Raw genomic sequence first — 24504 nt, forward strand, 5'->3', positions numbered from 1 at the left:
CCACTTGACATTCAAATTGAGATAGTTGGGAGAAGATGAAAAGCTGTGGGGCAAATAATGGTATACCGACAGAAAAGTGGCAGCCTTCCTGAGAGGCTTTCTTTCGCATGCTTAGTTTAGGAAAATAGAATTCTGTGATGCTGTGAGTGGAAAGACAAGGCCTTGGTTGGACCCATCAACCATGAATCAAATTACAGGCAATATTTCCCACCTTTATGTGATTGCCTCTTTTTAACACTTTTTACTTTTTTAAAATTTCAAATTAATTTTGAGTCCTAATTGGAAGATACATAATGGTTAGCATGAAAAGACAAATAAAGGTGCAGCCATCTGTTTTGGAAATGCTGGGGAAAGAAAATACACATATCCATTTGAAGGTGGATTTTTCTCTTAGGTATTGTGTGATTGGTTGCAAATCACACTTGGAGGTATCCTTTCAGAGAGCATGTTCCTGGGCACATTCGCTTCCTGATTGCAGTAAAATCTTTTAAAATCTCTGGCGGGTAATTTGCTGCTGTACTGCTGCTTACTACAACTTGAGGTAGGGAGAAAGAGATCAGTTTAAAAGGATTAAGAAAATGAATAATAATTGTAGGCTGTCTGTTAAAAACCCTTCACAGTGTGTAAGTCTTGTTTATAAGTGAGTACACGAGAGATAGAGCAAGTTCCGCTTTATCAGTAAAGCACAGACATATTTCAGCATGATTAGAAACAGATAAAGATTTTTTTTTTCCTCCCCTTGGCTTCATTCAGCTGGTGTAATGAACATTATTGATTAAAATGTTAGGATCAATAAAGATTTAAAATCGCAGTGGAGGAGACCTTAATGAGGAGAAAAAGGTTATGGTCTGTTGAGTAAGCTGGCAGTTAAATGCTTTGTAGAAAACTGATTTTTTTTTCTTTTTTTTGAGACAGAGTCTCGCTGTCGCCCAGGCTTGAATGCAGTGGTGCGATCTCTGCTCACTGCAAGCTCCGCCTCCTGAGTTCACGCCCTTCTCCTGCCTCAGCCTCCCAAGTAGCTGGGACTACAGGCACCCACCACCACCACCTGGCTGTTTTTTTTTTTTATTTTTAGTAGAGACGAGGTTTCACCATGTTAACCAGGATGGTCTCAATCTTCTGACCTTGTGATCCGCCCGACTCGGCCTCCCAAAGTGCTGGGATTACAGGCATGAGCCACCGTGCCCAGCCGAAAACTGATTTTTTAAACATGAACTGTTAGTTATTACTGCTTGGCCTTCTTTGGCATAGGCTGTTCTGCAGCTTGCATGTACATGTAAAACAATATGCATTGTTATCGGACTCACACACTAAAAGTTTGTGAACATCATGTACAACTAAAACTTAATGATGAAACTTGAACATGTGTTCATAATAATAATGAATTCTCTGTAATGAGAAAGCTGCTTCTCAAGTCATTTAACAGCCAGTAGAACTTACATATTTCTCCTTAGAATGCAGTTATGTGTAATCACACAGTTGCACTTTGTGAGGTTCTAATATTACAACAAGAATGTTTTAAATCCCTCTCTCCTCTTTTTCTTAATTATCAGTATCAAAACTTACCAAATGCATTGGACTTCTGTGTTAGAGCCTCATAACCAAGAACTTCTGTGTTACAGCCACATAGCCAATGAGTTAGATTTTTCTCCCGTAGAAACAATTGCATCGTAGAACTTACTTTTATTTGCAGGGAAAAATACTAGACAGATCTAGGAAAATACACAAATAAAACAACAAACTACAGGGAGGTAAATGCAAAATAAGGAAAAGGCTAATTAAAATACAAATATGTTGGAAAAAACAAATAAAACAAAATCCATTAATACAATTTTAGGAGAAGCATCTAAAATTGACAATTTTTATGAAATGTATGCAAAAGAACATTTTTTAATGTTCTTTTTAATGTATGCAAAAGAACTTTTAAAAGAACAATTCAGAGACCAGCACCTGAAAATGTTAACAAATAAACATAGGCTTTCAGGAGTACCGTAGAAATCAATGTGGAAGAACATAAAAGAATGCCTTAAAGAAAAGGAAAAGAACAGCCGGGCACAGTGTAATCCCAGCACTTTGGGAGGCCAAGACTGGTGGATCACGAGGTCAGGAGATTGAGACCATCCTGGCCAACATGGTGAAACCCCATATCTACTAAAAATACAAAAATTAGCTGGGTGTGGTGGCATGCACCTGTAATCCCAGCTACTGCTACTTGGGAGACTGAGGCAGGAGAATTGCTTGAACCTGGGAGGCAGAGGTTGCAGTGAGCTGAGGATGTGCCACTGCACTCCAGCCTGGCAACAGAGCAAGACTCCATCTCAAAAAAACAAAACAAAACAAAAAAAAACAAAAGAAAACAAAAATGAGAGAGAGAGAGAAGGAAAAGAACAGAGGCTCACCAGTCACTAAATGCTGGTTAGAACACTTTTCTCAGGGCTACTCTGGGTATCACATTTCTATATAACTAGTTATGAGTTCCTTTTGGAACTTTTACAAATACTCTTTTAGATTGAGTCCAATAAACACATTTAAAAAAATCAATTCTGACCTCAGTAAATAGTAATTTCACCATTTATTCTTCTACTATATTTGTGCACAAATCAGTATAAATCTATTAACTATCAATATGTAGAAGTTAATGATAAATATTCTTTAGTCATTTCTTCTAAATTACATGAAATATCATTAAAGAATAATATTTAGTAATAAAACTTGTTCTAATTCTGGTTATTTAATTTTCTGTAGATAAGTGCTCTTATAAACAGTTCATCATGGGTTTGTTTTAAATTTAAATACTTAATTTCTGACCCCAGTAATGTACCTTTATAATCTATTTTTAAACTGGTATTTTATGTAGAAAAATCAGCGGTTCATTGTCTAGCTGCTTTTATTTTGGCTGGTGCTTTCTGATTTTGTGATTAGTAATCCACATCATCTCAAAGGGTGTATCAGGAACCATGGGGTCTAACTTGCCCTTGCCTTGGCCCACAGGTGCACCCTGAGCGTGACGCTGGAGCAAGCCATCATTCTGGCCAGAAGCCACGGACTGCCACCTCGTTACATCATGCAGGCTACAGATGTGATGCGGAAGCAGGTAGGTCTCATGCAGACTTGGGAAGAGTTGTTTTGTAGGCCCTGGACTTGAAGATTCCTTTGTTCATTTATCAGGGGTCTGACAGGTGCCTGGATGTGATGGACAGTTTACTAGGCTCAGACGTAACTCATGAATGAGAAATGCTCCCAGGGAGAAGATGCTGCAGGCACCGGTCTGAGGTTCTGCAAGAATCTTAGACAACTCTGGAAAAAGGGAAGTCTACGCAGAAATCTGCAGGCAGAAGGGGACTTGACTAAGTGGAATAAGGCAGCAGTGAATTTGGCGTTTATGTAAGGAACAAGTAAAAGGACATATGGCATTTTTTGGCAATTGTTAGTGGTAAAGCTTGGGGCGGAGAGGCACAGCAGCAAGGAAGAAGAGGAAAGAATTGAGGGTCCTGCTGTCTCCTGGTGACTGCCAAGGGACATTCATGCCATACTCAGTGTGTACGTTTTTCTGAGGATAAAGCACTTACCTCAAATTTTCCTTTAGGGGATAAATAGCAGTCTTTGGACTGTCTTTGGGTCACTGGAGTACTTATAGGGAGAATATACTCTCTTATAAATAGAATGAACTTTATTCTATACAGTAGCCCAATAGTATTCTAAGTGTGGCGGTTTAGTTTTTACCCCTTAAAGTTATTTTTAAAAATGCACTAAGCTCCAATTTACTAATTATGAAAATGTGCTTAATCTAGCAGAAAAGATACTTAACCCACAGAAAGACAAAAGAAATCAAAAGACAAATTTTATATTTTATTCTACCACCTTTTCTTTGGGCTACCACAAGAAATTGATTTAACAAATTTCTCTACTTGCTGACTTGGTTTGAGTTGCCCAGTGACAGTGAGTGATTTATTTTTTAAGATATGCTTTGTAATTATGACTCCTTTGTTTATTGGCAGCTTAGTGTCTAACTCGCAGGCAAACATATAAATCCCTCTGGGCTTGCTCCCAAGACTGCATTGCAGAATGCCAACAAAGCCCACGAAAAAGTCAACTGAAGAGGCCAATATCAAGCTGGTGTCTGCAATGTGAAGATCAGGCACAGAGAGAGCATATACATTGGTACTTCTGGTTAGGGCTCAGGAGCTGAAGATTGAAAACCAAGATCTTAGAAGGTCCAAGAGAGAGTTGTTAAGTAAAGTTTAGAGCTAAGAAGCATGTAACATACTGTGGGCCAGCTGGAAAGGGTAAACACAGATGTGATTTGCCAGCAGGTTTAGGAAGGACTTTTTGGATATATATACAAATTATGTTTTAAAAAGTAGATCCAGGTAAACTTATGATTATCCATATCAGAGTTGAGATTTAGGTTGCTAAGAAATACAGAAAGAAATTAATTGCCTTTCTGTTTGATTATGTTGCTTATTAGAGTAGGTTTGTAGGAAGACTTGGGAAGCGCCACCTCAAAATTATAGCTTATAACAAGCAAAAGAGACTGGAATTTACTTTCTTTTAGAATATTCCACTAAGGAGGTAGTTATGAATTGGTGACATATCCATTTCTACTGTATAGATTTGAATAGTCATAATTATATCAAATATGTTAACTTCTTAAAACTAAAAGTGGAAATATAGAAAATAGAGAAAAAGTAATATTGATATTATGCAGGCCCCAATGACTCACTTAACTGGTGTAAAGCTCTTTAAAATACAATGTAAATTATATTTATATAGTATTACTATATTGATGTGTATTATGTACGTATAGTATAATTTTAAAACTCAAAAGTCATGGGTTCCTTATAAAATTCCTGTTGATATATAAACCGCACTATTTTGCCAGTATATATCACTTGTTCTTCCCCTGAATTTTTTTAAAAAATGAATACATATGGAATAGGTAGCTTTCTTCCTTTGTTATTTGTTCCTCTGCCCCAAGTTGTGACGTCCCAATGGCTATGAGAGGCAAAGAAATAAGGTTTAACTTCTTTGTGAAAGATCATAGAGCCTGGGACCCTCTTTAAGGAAACTGGGCAGACTGGTGGCCCCAGAGATTTATTCAACAGTCCCCTGTCCCGGATTCTCCTTCCAGTATTCAGCAGTAGCAGACAGTGAGATTTGTGGCTGAGGGCCAATCCACAAGCCAACTCTTACCTACCTATGATTTGAGCAGTTAGAATGCAAGTCTGAATCAAAGGTCTAGCCTGGATTTTCTCTCCTTTTTACCTTTCAGCCTCAGGGACAATTACTTAACCATTTAGACTCAGCTTTTTAGAGACCAAGTGGTTAGATATTTGTCATCTTCAGTATATATTGAAGTGTTTGCACTATTGCATTATCGAATTTGTATTATGATATATTAAAGAATAATATTTACTATCTATTAAAGTTTTATAATATATAAATGAATAATATAATGAAAAAACTAAGCTTTTTTAATTTTTTTGGGAATAAGAAACTTTTTGGCATGATTTATTGTTCTTATTTATAATTTCAATATTGTTTTCCTCTGCAGATTTTGTGTATATACTTTTCGTAGAGTTGTTATTTTAATTCACTGCTTGAGTTTGAAGGAAAGATAAAAGACAGAAGAGAAGGGTACTATGTTTTCACGATGTTTTGCTAATGATTGTAACAACCTTGGGCAGCAGTTTATGTAACCAGCTGATTTGATTAATAAAAGGCTTGCAGTAGAAACTGTCATTTACATTATAAATTTAAAGTTTTCTATGCCATAATTCTATATTCCTAGTGTTCTTTGTCGGCAGCCTAGAAAGAAATGTCTTCTCAACCTTTTTAATAAAAACTGGGATTCCAAAGTATCCTGACCCCTTACCTTCAGTATCAAAGCATCACACTGGACACAAAGAACAAAGACATGAAGTTGACATGCTCCTTGCCTTATCTCATGGTGGACACATCCAAAGGGAAATCACCATGCCACGGGCACAAGCAAGCAAGTTTCTCCAGGGTAACCAACCTCAGTGTATCAAGACTCAGAACAGGGAGCAAATGAGTAGACTGAGCCCCTCCCTGGCTGGGATAAGTCTTACTCATTTTTGTATCACAGTTTCCCAAAATAGTACCTAGTACAAAGTAAATGCCAAAAGATATTTGTTCAATGATGTCATTCTAACTAGGATAGCTGGCGAAGGGCTTCATGCAGAAGATGAATTTATGATAGCGATTAAAAGCACAGAACAAGTTTTTGTTTTGTTTTAGATTTAAGGGGTACGTGTGCAGGTTTGTTACATGGATACGTTGCATAATGCTGGGGTTTGGGCTTCCATTGAACCCATCACCCAAACAGTAAACATAATACCCAATAGGTAATTTTTTAATCCTATCCCCCTTCCTTCCTCTCCCCTTTTGGAGTCCGCAGTATCTGTTGTTTCCATCTTTATGTCCATGTATACTCATTGTTTCGTCCCCACCTAAAAGTGAGAGCATGCAATATTTGATTTTCTATTCAAGTGTTAATTCACTTAGGATAATGGCCTCCAGCTGCATTCAGGCTGCTGCAAAGAACATGATTTTATCCTTTTTATGGCATATAATATTCCTTGTTGTATATGTACCACATGTTTTTTATCCAGCCCACTGTTGATGGGCACTTAGGTTGATTCCATGACTTTGCTATTGTGAATAAAAGAGAACAGACTCTTGAGCCAAGCAGCCACAGTTTGAGTTCCAACTTCAGTGTTGACTATCTGGGTGATTCAGGGAAATATTCTTACCCTCTTTGGTACTTAGTTTCCTCAGTATTAAAACAAGGATAATAATAGTACTTGTTTCATAGTGTTGTTGTGAGGATTAAGTAAGTAAATATACTTAATGCACTTAAAACAGTACCTGATATGGTGAGTGACCAATCAATTATTAACTAAGATGATATTTGATTTGGAACTTGGAAGATAAATATGATGCAGACAGGAAGGGAAGGGGGCAGGAAGAGTATTTAAGTAGAGGGAGCAATGGCAATATAAGCCAGAGTGTAAAAACGCAAGTAGCTGGAGTGTTGAGTTTATGAACAATATAGATGAATTTAAAGTGAAATGTGCCAATAGATGTCTTCAGCATGACAAGCTCAGTTTTATTTGAAACCTTTTAAGAAAGCAAACATTTTCCTTAATGGAATTACTTAATGGAAATATTATAAGACTGTAGACAAAAAGCATTGTACACAAATACTTAACACTAGTTAGTAAATCTATTTTTCGTAGGGTATGATTTGGGAATTCTAAAACTAATTTACGTGTTACTAAGAATGAACAAATAAGATATTGTAAATAATGAGAGGCTGATTTCTCACTGTCTGAGAAAAAAGTTACAAATAAGGAAAGGAAGAAGGCTGGAATCTGGAATGAACCCTATGCTACTGGATTGAAATCACATGTATCAGTATGAACTGATAAATACACACACAGACACATACAAATATGGATAGATGTAGAAATGAATATAGATGTATGAGTATGTTTGTATTTGTAAATTAGCCCTGCCTGCTGGAAATGCCTAGTTGCAGTTATTCTCCCAGTAGTAAAGAGCACACTCAGTGTCCAACTCTTGACTTCTAAATACCATTCTCCAATAAAAATAGCCAGGGCCCCTTGGAGAATTGGTAAATTACCAGATGAGACAAGGAAGACAAGTCTGGAACATCTTGAAGTGCCAGAAAATAAAGGAGTACTAAACAATGATGGCAGCATATTAAAAAGGCACAAGAAACAACCAGAAAGAGCTCCCAGTGGCCAAAACTGAAACAATTTTAGCAAAAAAAAAAAAAAAAAAAAAAAAAAAATGTATATAAGTATTAGATTATATCTCATGGAATAAAATAATTATGAGTCCACACTGATTTAAATATATACTTGAATAAATAAATAATTTGGGGAGAAGAGATTACTCTTTTTAACAGAATTCCAGTCCATAAACAAAACAATATTATTGTCGTAGACAAGGTACACCAACAGAGGCTAAAATCAGTGAGTGAAAGTTTGAAGAGAAACAGGATATTGCATAGTCTCATAGTATATCCCTAAATATATTTATTAACTACGAAAAAAAAAAGCAATGAGTAACTTTACAGTGCCAAAATCTGGCAGACACCAAAGTGATCAAAGTTAATGTCAGCAGTGATAAGATATGCCAATATCCTGTATCCCCTGATAGGATGCACTGAGAAGGGCATGACATCACTTCTGTGATTTTCTTGCCCAAAATGCATTTCCTGCATCTAATCGTGAGCAAACATCAGACACACCCAAACTGAGACATTCTGCAAAGTAATGACCAATACTTTTCAAGAGTGTTAAGGTCATGAATGGCAGGAAGGACCTCAGGAACTGTCACAGATTGGAGGGGAGTAAGGAGACAGGTAAGCGAAAGGCAATATGGGATCCTAGGTTGGATCTTGGAACAGAAAAGAAACCTTAGTGGGAGAAAATGGAGAAATTTGAATAAGATGTGCAGTTTAGTTAATAATATTGTACCAATGTTAATTCTTGGTTTTAGTAATCACACTGTGGTTAAGTGAAGGGTTAACGTTAAGGGAAGCCACATGGAGTATGTGAAGTCTCAGTTCTGTCTGTATTTTTCTCTAACTGTAAAATTACTTCAAAATAAAAAGTTTTCTTTGTTTTGTTTTTGTTTTTGTTTTTAAAGACTGGTTAAGTGCAGTGGTGAAAAGTGGGGAAAGAGCAGAATAATGAGTTCACTTGATCTGTAACTGCCTATGAACAGTCAATTGAGATAACTGCTTTTGGATTAGCCAAAATAGTTTTTCTTAAGTCCTTAATTGCAATTCCTAAATTTCTTCCCACCTTTCTTTTTGATGCCGCACCCCCTTCCTTATTTGTTTTCCTATTTTACGTCCTTTTTTTCCTTCTTTTTATCTTGTTTCTTTCCTTAGTTCAGAATGTAGTAGCTGGAAAGAGAGTTTCAGAGTTTTTGAACAACTCTCCTTAACCTTTTCCAAACCCTAAACTCTGGTCTTTGGTCCTATGTAGTAAGTAATTTTCATGAGGAACTAAAGTGATTATAACTTCATTCATGAACTTGACAGACTGTGAAGAATTTTTCATTGCCAAAGTAGATTTTATTATAAACTCTGAGGCAGAATTAATAGATTTCATAGATCCGCATGGACATAGCTTGTCCAAAAATTGCTTTAGAATTAGTTAAGAAAATATTTTTTTGCTAAATACTAGTAAACTTAATGATTCACGTAAGAGAAAAACAAGTGCACAGGTGTGATAAAACTGTGATTTCTGTTCCAGAAAGGTGGTAACACAGAGCAGATATTTATAGTCTGCTCATTTACTATTTTCAACATCTTTTTAAAATTTTTATTTATTTTTATTATTTTTCTTTTTTTGTGAGAGAGGGTCTCATTCTGTCTCCCAGGCTGGAGTGCAGTGGCACAAATATGGCTTACTGCAGCCTCAATCTCCTAGGCTCAAGCAATCCTCCCACTTTAGCCTTTCGAGTAGCTGGGACCACAATTGCGTGCCACCATGCCAGGCTAATTTTTCTATTTTTTGTAGAGACAGTCTCACTATGTTTCCCAGGCTGGTCTTGAACTCCCAGGCTTTAGTAACCCTTCCACGTTGGCCCCTCAAAGTACTGGAATTACAGGCATGAGCCACTGTGCCTGGCCTGTTTTCAACCTCTGAAGTATTGATCACTTCTAGGAATAAAGACAAAGCAACATAACAGCACATTTTTATTAAAAATTTTGAAAATGCTCAGACAGCGATGTCTGTCTTTCTCTTAGTTAATCTCCCTTGATGTTAAAGACATTGTTTGAATAAGTATCCTACACACAAATGTTAATGGTATGTTAAATTATTACTAACACACTGTAGGGATAAAAGTGATTTTCCTGACTTTCAGGGAGCAAGAGTTCAGAACACAGCGAAGAATTTGGGAGTCAGAGACCGGACTCCACAGTCTGCACCAAGGTACGTGCATCCCCTGCTCTGCCCTTGCCCGAAAGATTTGCCAGCATTTTCCCCGGCAGTGTCCCTCCGCTAATGCAACTGATCTAGGATGTGCCCCGTGTCGCACTGATTGTAATTACGGAGATTGCCCTTGAAACACCCAATGGCTAAGTGTGATTACACATAAATGCTCTCAGAAATAAATGGATATTATTCTATTTTGCAAGTTCTATCATGAATTCAAAAAGAAAAGCTCACACAGGCACTACTAAAATTTGAAATCCAGCTGTGCCAAACAACCAAAATCCCATTTTCATTTATACTTCTGTGACTGTACATGCTGTTCCTTCCAGCATGATTGCCTTTCCCATATGTGTTTGTATGGGAAACTCCTATTTCACTGCAAAACCTAGCTTAGATGTCATTTTCTCCTTGGAGTCTTGCTTGAGTTTCCTTCCTCTCTGTACTCCCTTAGCATCTTGTCATATTGACCTATGATAAACTTTATCATATCTTGTTGCAATATATTGTCACATGTTCCTTTGCCCAACCTGAATATGAGTTTTCTGGAGGCAGACATATTTCTTTGGATTTTATTTATTACTCACCATAGTAAACATCAAATATCTGAACAGATTTCAAGAATGTCTGAATGAAGAAATGAATGATTGAGATTTTTGTTTGTTATCTCAAATATTTACAGTTCACACAGCATCATAAGAAAGGACTCCCATTGACTTTAACATAAATGAACATAAATAATAGCCATCAGAGAAATGCTCTGGTTTTGATTTCCGTGGTGATGAGGGTAGGCAACCATCTATCTTGAAGGGGGGAAAAGCTAAATAATTTCTTTTACATTTGATTGCTTTTACACATTTGTATTTTAACAAAAAATAGGTTCTTCCAAACACTGCCACAGACAAAACACTATTTCTCTTCACAGAGCAGTTACCAGAGTGGGAATGATGGCTGCAGCATTTGTGAAGTAATATTTCATTCTGAAAAACCATGTGGGTAGTGAAAGTGCTTTCAAAGGGAAAACAAACTTTCCCCCTGAAAATGATTGGAGCACTCATGTTCTAATTGCACTTATTTTTAGTGCTGACTCCTAACTCTATTTAATCCGGAAGTTTTGTTAATGTCGTCTTTCACAGTTGATTAGGTTAGAATCTAGGGCTTTATATTGCTAAAGAATTATTTTTACATACGCATTCTCCATCCAGCACCTTGGGAGGCATGGTATATTTGGATAATAGACCCAGTGAAGTGTTAAAATTCCAATAAGAAAACAAGACCATGGCTCAGCAAGGTGTTCTTAGCTAGACCTATAAACACTAATAAACAGTGGGGTGGGGATCAGACTTCAGCACCCTGATCAATAAACCAATGTGCAAGCTGAACACAAGAAAAGAAACCAATGAATTTGCTTTTTTTTTTCTTTATTGGGTGATGTTAAAAACACTCGAAACGAAACGCAATAAAATGAGCCAGCCATAAAGTTGACATTATCTACAAGGGAGTAATAGGCCTGAGAGAGAAAGCAAGAGTAATTTTTAAAATTTATTTTATTTATTCTTTCATTCATTCTGCAAATATTTATTGAGGACCTCAGAAATGCAAAGCACTCTGCTATGCCCCAAGGAGAGTATAAACCTGAATTAGAAATAGCCCTGGCCCTCACACAGTTTTCAGTTAAAAAGATGAGGTGAAGAAGGCATAATTACAAGGAAAGGTAGAAAACAGGAATCACCCTGTGGAGGGTGCAGAGAGAATGCCAAGGAGCACAGAGGGGCTGGGATCTCTCCCAGCTGAGAACCTGGACTCCAGCCCCAAAGACAGTGAGTTGAAGAACACATTTGGCAGTCAAGGTAAGGCCATCCATGAGCAAAGCTGGGATAATATTTCTGGAAACATCTTCATGGAGCTGAAGTTTGCTATCTCTGTCTGAGATACTATTTGATTCAAATCCTCAACCCATCCTTATCAGGGTTTTCCTCTTACCATCCTCTTGATGTTTTAAAAAATTTACTCAGAGCAATATATATTGAATTTCTGCTGTGTGTCTGTAGGTGTCAGGCCCCTTGCTAAAAGCTAGAGGACTAAAGACATAGTGTCCTCCACCAGTTGTTGAAGTGTAGTAGAGTAACAATGGAATAGAATGAAAATAGTACACAGTGTGTGATGGAAATAGGCATAGATTGTCATGAGAACACAGAGAAGGGACATAATGCAGCCTAAGGACAGAGAGAAGAGGTCACAGAATACTCCTGGGCCTGTCAGCATTGTAATGCATGTCCCATACTGGGGATGCAATAGTACCAAGGACCACAGAAGAAGTGATGTTTTGAGAACTATGCCTAGACCTCAATGACTGGCGGTTGAATGTGATTCAAGTATGATGTGAAGTGAGACTGGAGATATAGGCCAGAGCCAGATCAGAGAGACTTGTAGGAGTACAGAAGAGTTTTGATTTTAACTTGAAGACAATAGGGAGGCATGCATAAGCAATCTTCTTATCTGGATGATTTGAATTTTAGAATTTATCTGTGGCAACATCAGGATGGCCCATTTGAGGACAGCTAAGACTGAAGCAGGAGCTTAAAAAAAATTATGGTAGTATTGAGGCCAAGATGAGAGGATGGGTTAGAGAGATGTTTAGAAGACAGAATCAATAGTCTTTGGACACGAATTGGATAAAGGAGTTTAGGGAAAAGGAAGATTCTAGGATGACCACCAAATCTTTGGCTTGGATAATGAGGTGCTGGTGGTTCTTTCCTCTGAGACAGTGGGTGCAGAAGGGAAGCACACGCACAGGGAGGAGATGGGGAGCTCAGCTTGGTAGTACTGAGATTGAGCATCAATCCTCATCCCTGGAGAGGACATTGTGGACAGTGGAATACACTGGTCAAAAGCCAAGGAGAAAAGAATAGGTGGCACTATAGTCCTATGAGTCTTCGATATTTAGGAGGTAGGTGAAGACACAGAAATCAATTTTGTTACCACAATGTATGGGTAAGAGAGATGAGAGGAGGTCAGGACACCCTCAGGGGATGTCAGCACTGAAGAGAAAGCAGGAAGCGGGGCTACAGAATCTAAAGTGAGCTATGGACTGGAGATGGTTGTTCTGGCATTCAAAAAGGAGCAATCAGCCATAGTCACACTACTGGGAGAGTGAATATAATAATTTAGGAAATCAGAAAGCTAGAAAGCAGAGTATCAGAGTTTAATAATTCTGAGGTAGGTAAAGCCTGCTCTGGGGAGGGATGTTTCTTGGACACCCTTGGCTCCAGTGCATTTTGCATTCTCCCCTTTAGCAATCTGTGTCTAAAAGATGTGTCCAGAACTGCTTTTGGCATTGGGGTATTAAGATGGATGAGAAACACTTCATGCACACAAGAGCTTGCAGCCTAGTAGAATACAAAGACAAAATAAATTTAGAGAATCAAGTGAATGGGTATTGTGATAGGATAGAATGGGTATGTGAGGAGGGAGTACAAAGGACCTTCCCCCTCCCAGTTTCATACATTGGCTCTGCAGGGCAATAAGCCCCTCTTCCTCAGGAACCAAATATTACATTCCAGATGTCGGATTGCACATCCAGCACACTGGCTTTATTCACAAAATAAAGTTTTTGTTATGTCACAAAATCTGGAACTCTTGTGCTATGAAAACCTGATTTTCTTTAGTTGCTTAATCAGGAGGGGGCATTCTATGGTGGTTAAAAGTGAAAAAAATTGGCCGAGCATGGTGGCTCATATGTGTAATCCCTGCACTTTGGGAGGCTGAGGTGAGAGGATTGCTTGAACTGGGAGTTCAAGACCAGCCTGGGCAACAAAGCAAGACCCTGTCTTTACATAAAATAAAAAATAAAAAATGGCCGGGTGCAGTGGCTCACGCCTGCAATCCCAGCACTTTGGGAGGCCGAGGCAGGCGGATCATGTGGTCAGGAGATCAAGACCATCCTGGCTAACATGGTGAAACCCCATCTCTACTAAAAATATTTAAAAAATTAGCTGGGCATGGTGGCATGCTCCTGTAGTCCCAGCTACTCGGGAGGCTGAGACTGGAGAATCTCCTGAACCCAGGAGGTGGAGGTTGCAGTAAGCCGAGACTGCGCCACTGCACTCCAGCCTGGACGACAGAGCGAGACTCCGTCTCTAAATAAATAAATAAATAAATAAATAAGCTGGGCTGTCGGCCTGTGGTCCCACCTACTCAGGAGACAGATGGAAAGATAGCTTGAGCCTAGGAGGTTGAGGCTGCAGTGAGCTATGGTCGTACCACTGCACTCCAGCCTGGGAGACAGAGTGAGACCTTGTCTCTTTTAAAAAAAAAAAAAAGAAAAAAGAAAGAAAAAAATGAAAAAAAAATGGCTATGTGACCTTATTTAGTCAGGAGTTTTTTCCTGAGACTCAGTTTTCTCATTTGTGAGATGGGGAGAATTGCCTTGGGACAGAGTATGATTGATGCTTTAACCTTGAAAGAGGCATTTACTTTGTGGTCTCCTTTCACATAACTTTTATTGTTGCTATGTAGAAAGGTGAAAGGCACCATCTATAGCATGAAGTTGGAAAGTTCTGCTCTTGGCAGATTTGCATTTAGTCAGGAAATTTGGGCTGCCTAAGCTCAAACAAGAATAGGAGAAAGAAGACCAAAACCAAACCTTTTTCGTGCAGGGCCACTGATGTGAGTGGAATGAGTATACAAAAGGGCCCCAAATGATGGGCAGACCAAGGCCTCACACTGCCCAACAATTTATCTGCCAAAAAATAAATGCTTCAGTGCAGGATGAGAGTCCAACTCTTACCTATTACATTTCACTTAGAAACTTCATCTGCCTGTTCTAAATTCCCAAAGCTCTGCAATTTCCATTACAAATGTGTTTGAACTCAAATAACCCTGAGTCACTTCCAAGAAGCCTCACAGAAGCTGAATCTGCCCAGTTCCACAATACCCAGAGCTATTATTTCATTAGGTGATCACAGGGAGTAGCCTTTTCTTCAATTTGCAAGGCAGACATTTCAAAGACTCGTCTACCCAGTGCTATTAGTTACATTACGTGGAAACGTGCTGAGCAAGGTAATGGAATGTGATGGCTCAGCCCAGATCTCATGGGGCAGGACATTCGCCACCCATCTTCCCATTCCTGTCCTACGTGACTAAGCCCATTGTGCCTTTTCAATCATTAGGCAGCACTGTCAGGGAAATAAGAGGAAGGAAATTAAGAAGAAAAAGAGCCTTCTTATTCGTTCATTATCCCAGCCCTGGGAATGCAATTTGAGGTAACACCGTATTCTTCAGCTGCCAAAGAACCTTTGAAGTACATCGGGTCAATTGAATGTATTCTTTTCTCTGGGAAGGATGAAATAAGCTTCTTCTGATGTGAGATGTCTTTATTTCAGTATTCTCTTCTTGCATGGAGATAACATGTAGCGCATCAACCCCCTTCCGGACTTGAAATACGTTTTGCAAACCTCCAAAGTCAATAGCTTCTTCTACATGTTCTCATACTAGGAAAGCTCATTTTGTTAACCAGGAGTTGTAACTCAATATTAAATCTTGCTCATTCTTCTCCTTTGATCTATAATTAGCATGGGATTAAATGTCAAAGGGAGAGGAAATTTATAATTTGCTAAATTGATCAACAACATTGAAGCTGTTTTCAATTTAGTCAGTAAAAGGGATTGAATCACCACAGCTAGTCCTGGGTTGTAGTGCTTTTATGAAAAGATGCCAAGTGGAAATCTGCACCTTATATTTTGACATCATTAGTCCAAGCTCTGCAGTGGGACCAGTGTGGCCATGGGTGCTGTTTAGAGAACAGGCATAGTCCAATCCAGCATTTTAGTTCAGCCAATCAATCTCTCAGGATATGCTGTAAGTAATGCATATGGCCTTGAGATCACTAGGGCTATCAAGCAGCTATTATGTTCCCTTTTACTTTGGTTCTGCTGTTATCATTTAACCACTCAGGAGAATGTGGAGCACCAGAACTTGTGTGACCCTAGTTAAACCCCCTGAGTTTTCCTTGAATGCTGCATAGTCTTGAACAACTAGACCTGGGCTGCAATGGGAAGCATTTCTAGGCATCTCCATGGTTTAAGTGGATCCTTGACCCACTTGGAGAGCCCACAGTCGGGTGAGTGGGCCCTGGGCAGAGCTGGGTAATTTATCCTTAAGAAACTCTAGCCAATTGTGCCTTTGAGATTTAGGTCTCAGGAATCTTGCCATGTCAGCCTATCCACAGCCAACTGCCTGCACTCTGGGGATACTACAAAATGAAGCATATTTCTAAAACAAGTCAGAAAATCAGTAGACCCCTATGAGATAGGTGCCATCTTGCTACAAAATAATCATGATAGACATGATGGTAATTATCATAATAATATCATTTCCTGGAATCCAGAGAGTAGGTTTTACCACAAGTGTGGTGAACAGCCTGGGCAGTTGGCACTGGAGAAAAAGCAGCAGGTTTAAAAAATTCAGGATTGCTTCATCCACAGCCATCAAGATATGTAGAGGGGCACTGGTGTTTTCTAAATCATAGAATCTAATTTTTGGAGTTTGCTAATTCATATGTTGTTTTTAGTGAAATAGACAATCCGATCATGACTCACGAAACAAGAAATTATCATCAATGTATTTGTTCTACCAATAAAGACACCTCATGTAATGGTAATACACTAAGTCACTGTCAAACTTTACCATGCCTTTTCTAGGCTGTACAAGCTGTGCGAGCCGCCTCCCCCAGCTGGAGAAGAATGAAAAGAATTCCCGAGAAACCAGGCAGGCAGAAGCTCCTGAATGCTGGACTAGACAAACTGCATGCTGGCTAAACATTCTCCACTGAAGATAAATCAATGCTTTTTTTTTTTTTTTTTTTTCTGTTAATCTTTCTTCCCATTGCAAACAAGTAGTGTTCAGTTTATACTTGGATATTTATGCTGGAAATGGGTAGAAGTTCAATCAGACAGTTCAGCTTCACGAACTGATGTCTCTCTGTATTGACATTAAGTATTCACTTTTAGAGTAAAATCCATCCCTGGGACATAAAGAAAAAAATATTAGAGATTTAAAAATTAACCACCATGCCTCCTCTCCCATTCATTAAAATTGTTTTATTATGTTTGTTTTCATCTTTTCCAAGTAGACACATGTAATAATGGAGAGTTCCTCTTGAAGAAGGCCATTATTGAAGAAACCTGGCGACATCTTGCAAATCATCATGAGAAATGTTAAGGACAATATAGACTGTGTGGTATATATTTTCAGTCCCCCATTTGCAAGAGAGAAAGTCATTAATGTGTAAAAGGTGGAAAAGCATGCTTTACTCTTTCTCCTAAGGGCTTATTTCTTATTAGAGGAGAAGAAAGCTGACTAAGGCCTCCAGCAGGACTCACTTTCTTCTAGCTGCCTTTGGGCATCCTTTATTCTTGTGGACAGCTCTAGCAAATCAATGCTATTTTTGGTGTCTGCAATGGGCATGGCTTCCTTGGGCCATGAATACTGGGTGCTGTGCCATAATGGCCCTGGGGATCAGGGAGGGGAACCAGGATGAAGAAGGGGATTGTAAGCCTATTTTAAAACTAAACCTTTAAGTTAGATACCTAAAACTCTTAATTTTATGAAGGCTCTCATATGAGAGGTCAGACTCTTCAAAGAATACACCATCATGAGAATTTTTCTGTTAAGATATATGTATAAGATATGAAAATAAGCCTTTATTTGTACTTTAAAAGGACCATTAGGGGACTTTGTAATTTATGGATGCACAAGGTGTATTCTATCCTTATTCTAAAGTATATGTAATGTTTATCATTTCTACATTGATGCAATAACATTGATTTTAGCATAGCAAATACAGTAATATTTATTTTAAATCCATAATTTTCAAGCAAAACACTCATGATTGTGATAATTATATGGGTTTATGCTAATTTAGTATGTGAAATGCTTTTCCTATCTAAAGTATGTGCAAACTATTATTAATTTTTTTTTATTTTTAGAAACTGAGTCTCACTCTGTTACCCAGACTGGAGTGCGGTGGTGCAATCTTGGCTCACTGCAACCTCCACCTCCTGGGTTGAAGCCATTCTCTTGCCTCAGCCTCCCAAGAGCTGGGACTACAGGTGTGCACCACCATGCTCGGCTAATTTTTGTACTTTTAGTAGAGACGTGTTTTCACCATGTTGGCCAGGCTGGTCTTGAACTCCTGACATCAAGTGATCCGCCCACCTCAGCCTCCCAAAGTGCTAGGATTACAGGCGTGAGCCGCTGCTCCCGGCCCATTATTAAATTTTAATTTATGAAATTTGATCATGGTTTTCAAACTATTATTAAAACCTTTATCATTAACCATTATGTATTGAATAACAAAAATACCATGTTACATGTGTAGGCAATATGTGTATACTACTAGGTAAGGTAATAATAATTGTTATTTAGCACAGAAGCTCTAGAGACTTTTGTGAGAAGTCCATATACAATGAAAAACAAGGAACCTAACATCAGAGTTTTCAAGAAAAAGTTGAACATTTTGAATTTAATAAAGATATCTTTACATAAATAACCTTCAAGGATTTAACATTCGTAGGGCTAATGAGAGAACACAGCTGATTAGCTAGCAAGTCCTTTCATATTGTCATGACTGTTTTCTCATCACCATCCTGGAAGCAGTAATCCTCATTAGAGGCATGCAAGGGTCATTAAAATGATTTCAGTTGTACTTTGCCATATTTCATGGGGCAAATTATCAGCTATATTGTGGTATTTATAAGCTAACATATTTTATATTTTTAAGGATCTACTTTCTTCATAATAGAATGTGCTTCATATTATTTTTAGGGTTAAACATAAGTGTGTTGTCTATCATGCTTGGTACTTACTAAATGCTCAAAAATTAGTAATGGTTTATATTAACATCAGTCACTCTAACTTCTGATCGTAATAAAAATTGTAGCTAACACTTATTAAGGGATTACTACATGCCCAGTAATACCTCCAAATGCTTTGCCTGTATTCTGTTGTTATTGCTTCACTTAATCCTCATAATAATGACGTGACATGGTACTCTTTTTATCGCGCCCATTTTTAGAGTTGAGGAACCAAAGCAAAGAATAACCCAGTGACTTGCACAAAGTCACATGATTGACAAGGGGTAGAACCAAAATTTGAACCCAGGAAGTCTGCTTTCTTAATGCATTATGCTACTTTTCCTAATCAATATAAGAACTATTGTAATATTACAATGATTTGTAAGTAAATTTGGAGTTATGCGGCATGTGTTGTCATTAAATTATACATCTTGTATTAAAAAATGGTGAATGGAAATATGTAAAATGCTTTAATTATATGAAAATTATAGTATTTCCTGGACATTTTACAACTCTGGATGCACATTTTGAGGTAACTCAACAGTGTTGCAATCTGAAAAACTATTTTGTATCATGTTCCTCCTCATCAAAAATAACAGTTTTAGATAGTACATCGCATACAACTTTATTATAATTCCAACACAGTGGTAAGAGTAAAAAACATACCTAATGGATGAATGAATAATGACAATTTTTTCAATGCCATATGTACCTCCATGTGACATTGGGCATTAAATGGCCTTGAGGTTTTAGGATGTGTTTACCTTAATGCTACATGCTCCTCTATAACCAGTGCACCTTCAAATACTGCTAAAACCTGCTAACTTCTTCCAGGTTCTGAGCATGGACAACTCCCACCGCCCCCCAACCTAAAAGGGAAGGTCATGCATAGAAAGTTTGGATTTTAACTTAGAGCCTGACTCAAAAATAATTGTGAACTAAAAATTCATAGTCAATACTTTTTAAGCATTCTATTATCTCCTATAATTTTTTCTAATATTAATTCCAAATATTACAAAATTTAATGTGATATTAAAGTATGAAAAATTTGAGAAGATTAGAATTTTACATGTATTTCCATTCCTATTTAAAGAGAGAAAATGGGGAGAGAATTTCTGTGCTAGTTTTACTTATATTGGATATATAATATTGAATTTATAGTATAAGCTTTATTTTATCAGTTCACAAATCTGAAGTCTCATACTGTTTTCTATCTCTTTAAAACACATTCTTCTGGTGGCTTGGATTCACCGTGCATTCATTGGCCACTCTTCTTGCGGCAAATTTTAAATCAATTTAAAATTAGGTAAACTTTTTATGATACTATAATATATATGACATTGGTTCTGAGTCTATTAATTTAAATTTTGGGATCATTACATTCAGAATGAAATGAAATTGACCTTGACACTAACTTTGAGAGCCAAAAAAATGAATGGGTAAACAAAGCCTAAGGGTCATGTTAATTAATTTAACAAAACAAACTATTTTCAGTCCTTTGGGCTTGTACATTTTATAGACAAAATTAGTATTTATTGATTTGGAAGTGTTCAATTGAGAGTAAATGACTCTGTGTTTTGAAACTAATACCTTTGCATTTAAAATACTAAAGAATTATTTTGTTAGTTCAAGTAGATCTTTTCCTGTGTAGCATGATTTAATGCAGAGCAGTGGGTATATTTTTATTCACTTATACTTCTGAAAAGCCATAATATTGAAATTTAAAATGAATAGTCTTACTTTAAGGTCACTTTTACTTTACATTTTACTTTAAAGGTCGTTTTTAGACTTTATGCACTAGTGGTATTGAAACTAACCTTTAATATTTGACTAAATTGCTTGTGAATTTTTGGAAACTATGTTTAATTTTTAAAGACATTGTTATGTGAATTATCTTACTAAATTATCACTTAAGAACTCTCTCATAGCAGTAATTTCATTAACACATATATATACTAACCAATTTGCTAAATGAATTGTCGGTTGTCCTGCTTAAGTACTAGGGCCAAGCTTTGAAATGACTTAAAGTGATCTGAATTTTGATTGAGAAAAATAATCTGTCGTCTATCGAATGTTTGAACTTTTAGTGATGAGCCTCAGCAAAGTTTCACCCTGCATGAAGCAGAACAGGTGGGGGAAAATTACAAGAGGGGTCTGTACCAAAAATGGCCCCAGGATATTCCATTGAACAAATATTGACCATTATCTTCCTAGGTGCTACAACTCCATACTAGTCATTACAGTTAGTCTTTGGTTTCACAAAAATGTTACTGCTTCAAAGGCTTGGCATTAACAGTGATGTCAGCATTCATACTGCCAACAATCTGCTGGTCATACATGGAAGACTGTTAAAGTGTGGTCTGTGCATCATTGAGCAATTGTTATGTAGACACAAGGCCTGCTTCACTCAGGATAGCTTGCTCCTCTCACTGAGAAGAGATACCTGAAGTCTACTAAGTCTACTAAATGAGATATATATGTGTATGTATATGCCTATATATATTATTATATTTACTAGTGTTTGTGATAATGTTATAAAAATTAATAAGATTGTTTTGTTTTGTATGAATGTACGACAAATCGAGTTATTCAATGTATTGAATGAATGTCTTACCGTAAGCATCAGAGCTGTCCAACCATGTGTAAATGTACCTGGTCTTTTGATCACTGACACTACTTTGCTGTTCAATCTGGAATCAACTGACCTGGCTCTGCCATTGAGAAATAACTAATTTAGAACAAAATTGTTAAATTTTAAAATTGCATTTCTACTAGAAATAGCTTTGGAGAGTTAATTTTAGGTGCGAATAACAGGATAAATGCTATCTGATCAAGCATTCATCCGAAAAATGTTTTTGAGAATTCACTTTGTGCAAGGCACAGCCATTGGGGCTGGTATATGTGTGGACATGTTTGATTTGAAAACCTTCGTGGTGTCTCTGTGTGTTATTGACCATCTGTGTCTTTTGCTTAAAATGGCATTATTTGTAACACAAACCTAATATCATATATACAAATATACTGTATGTAGCCAAGAACACTAAATTGGTAAGACGCTTTAGAAAATATACATTTGAATTTGAATATCTAATGCCTCAAGCAAATTTATTAGAGTTTCAGATGAATATATATTTTTGTAACTGGCAAGTAAATGAGTAGAACAGAGCTTTTTGCCTAAAAATATTTTTATAAGTCCTCATTTACATAGTATTCATTATTTTAAATGACAAAATATCAAATTGGTTCTATAAATAGTAATTGTTTTGAATATATCCATACTTAACATCATATGAAATCCAAAATTTAATGATAAATTTCATCTGGATGTGTTATTATAAAAGTCATCTTTTTTCCTTTGTAAAATATCCATGTAACATAGCTTCCATTACTCCATATTTTATGTATGGTTAAAATTATCAAAGTGCATTATGTATTTTATATTGTTTATTTTTGTCTGCATGAAAGATTGGAATAGTAACCATGTATGATAAATGTTAATAATAATAAAGTGAAATGTAGTATGACCAATTCAGCTTCTTTCCATTTAAACTTAATTCCTATTATGTTCTTACCTATTTGGAGGACAAAAACCGTTAAACACAGATTTTCACCCTTCAAGCATTCACAAGCTCGATAGGAGAAACTTGACACACGTATGAAACAAATTCTACAAATATGAGCTGGAGGGACAGTAACTGCTAGGAAGGAATGAGAGAGAAGCTTAATATGGGCCACAGCATAGGAAAACTTCACGAGAGAAAAGAGACTTACACTGTCCCCTGAATTAACTAGCCAACCTACCAAGGTTTATTTAGTACTTATTATGTATCAGCCACTATCCTAGTTGCTAACGGTATACAAATGCACATAATTCCCGAACTCTAGGGTTAGAGAGGGTGGTATATTTAAGATGATTAATGCAGTACACAATCCAAAATGGCAACTACCAAGACAAAGCAGTGGACACTAATGCAAAATGAGAGAGAAGGCAATGAGAAACACGGACTATAGAATTCAAAAAATTTAGATTCAATCCAACATCTCTTTATGGAACATCTACAGATTACTTGTCATGCACTGAACTAAGATGGATATTTAGTATTTAGGAACACATGTATAGTCATTACCTTTATGAAATTTACAGTCTAAATGAGGAAAACATTGATTCAAAAAAAACTACAAAAATGATGAGAGAAGCCTGGGTCAGGAAAGATCGTCAGCATTCAAGATGAATAAGATTAAGCAACAGAAGAAGGGAACAGCAACCTTGTTAACAAAAACAGGATGAATACATGCACTGAGATGAAAAAGCACCAGATATTTTGGTGGGATGGTGAGTGGCTCAGTCCGGACAGATGATAAAGATCAGTGGATGTGCTTAGAAAGAGACATGGATAGAAAATACAGCTGGATCTGGAATGCCAGACTAAGAAGTCAGGACACTGGACATGATGAGCATTCAAAAAATGAGATAAATAGTTGATAATAATGATAAAAATTATGAAATCCAAGTGGGGAGTTTGAAGAATGTATACATTGTTGATTGTGCAGGCTACTTCAAAAAAGTCAAATCAAATAATAATTGGAGGAAACCAAAATCAATAACTGGTTTTACTTTTTGGAGATTGCTGGTATACTTCGAGATTGCAGATTTAATACAGTAATATGAGTGAGAAAATAGAATCAGCAGGTGTAGCTTATTTATTTCAGAACAGCATTCCAGACATTTATGTTCCAGAGTTGTTATTCAGTGAGATACACACACACATACACACACACACACATACCCCATACAAGTATTTTGTGGTGAAAATGAGTTTAAGAAACACAGAATCAAGCAGGTTTCTCTATTATAGGACTTTTCCAACCTGCTAATGTACTAATAACCATGGTGACTTTGGAGGACAATGATGGTATGCAATGTTTCCCAAACACACTAGAATATAGGACATGTTTTATGGAAGATTTGTTATCATTTCCTTGGAATACAAATATTCATCAAAGCACAATATGGGAAAACTATGCTAGAAACTGCATAACATGAAGAAAAAAATGGTAAGCACGTTGACAGATGGTGGGGTATTTACCTGATGGAGGTGCCATTTGGGCTTAAAGGAAGAAGTGACAAATACTTGCATAAATGAACAGTAACAGTGAAATAGAATTAAAAGCAGATTGTGATACTGTAAGTTTTATTCTCTCACCATTCATCTAGGTTCAGGGTATTAGAGGCCATAAAAAGCATATTCCATAGAAAAATGGAAATGTTTCCTCTCCTTTTTAATCACTTCAGCCTTCTAATATGATGACATATTGGATTAGAAGACACTTTATTATGTCAAAACTTGGCTCCAATTTACCATGATTTCTGGACTAAATTTGTAAGGCTTGATGGCCATGACCAGGGTGTCATGAGTTAGACAACTTGAAGGTAAAAGACTGATTTTTCTTCACAAAAAGTATTAAAAAGATATATGCTAAGTGTGGAGTTTTCTAGCCTGACACTGGTTGGGCATTTTAAGATGATCTGAATGCAGTGGTATAAACAGCTCATTGATTTCTCGAAGCCAGTTGATGATATGGACCTCCAGGTCTGGAAACGTATTTGTCTCACCTAGGGTCAGCCTCAAGATTCCTTGAGATAGGAC

General features: G+C 37.1%; 1 protein-coding gene across 4 annotated transcripts in view; it reads left to right on the forward strand.

The window, feature by feature from the left end:
• Nucleotides 1-22388, forward strand: part of PREX2 (phosphatidylinositol-3,4,5-trisphosphate dependent Rac exchange factor 2) — a 284958-nt gene extending 262570 nt beyond the window's left edge. For 3 of the 4 annotated variants that reach the window (XM_016959541.4, XM_016959542.4, XM_016959543.4), the window contains 2 exons: nucleotides 2992-3094; nucleotides 16703-16895. In XM_016959541.4, the coding sequence (XP_016815030.1) occupies nucleotides 2992-3094; nucleotides 16703-16819 (220 nt within the window). In that variant the 3' untranslated portion in view covers nucleotides 16820-16895. Of the gene's footprint in view, nucleotides 1-2991; nucleotides 3095-9933; nucleotides 10002-16702 lie in introns of all 4 variants that reach the window. The other variant, XM_519798.8, reaches the window with a different exon arrangement.
• The last annotated feature ends 2116 nt before the right edge of the window (nucleotides 22389-24504 follow it).

This window comes from Pan troglodytes, chromosome 7, assembly GCF_028858775.2.
Source record: "Pan troglodytes isolate AG18354 chromosome 7, NHGRI_mPanTro3-v2.0_pri, whole genome shotgun sequence".
In the NCBI taxonomy this organism is placed as follows: domain Eukaryota; kingdom Metazoa; phylum Chordata; class Mammalia; order Primates; family Hominidae; genus Pan; species Pan troglodytes.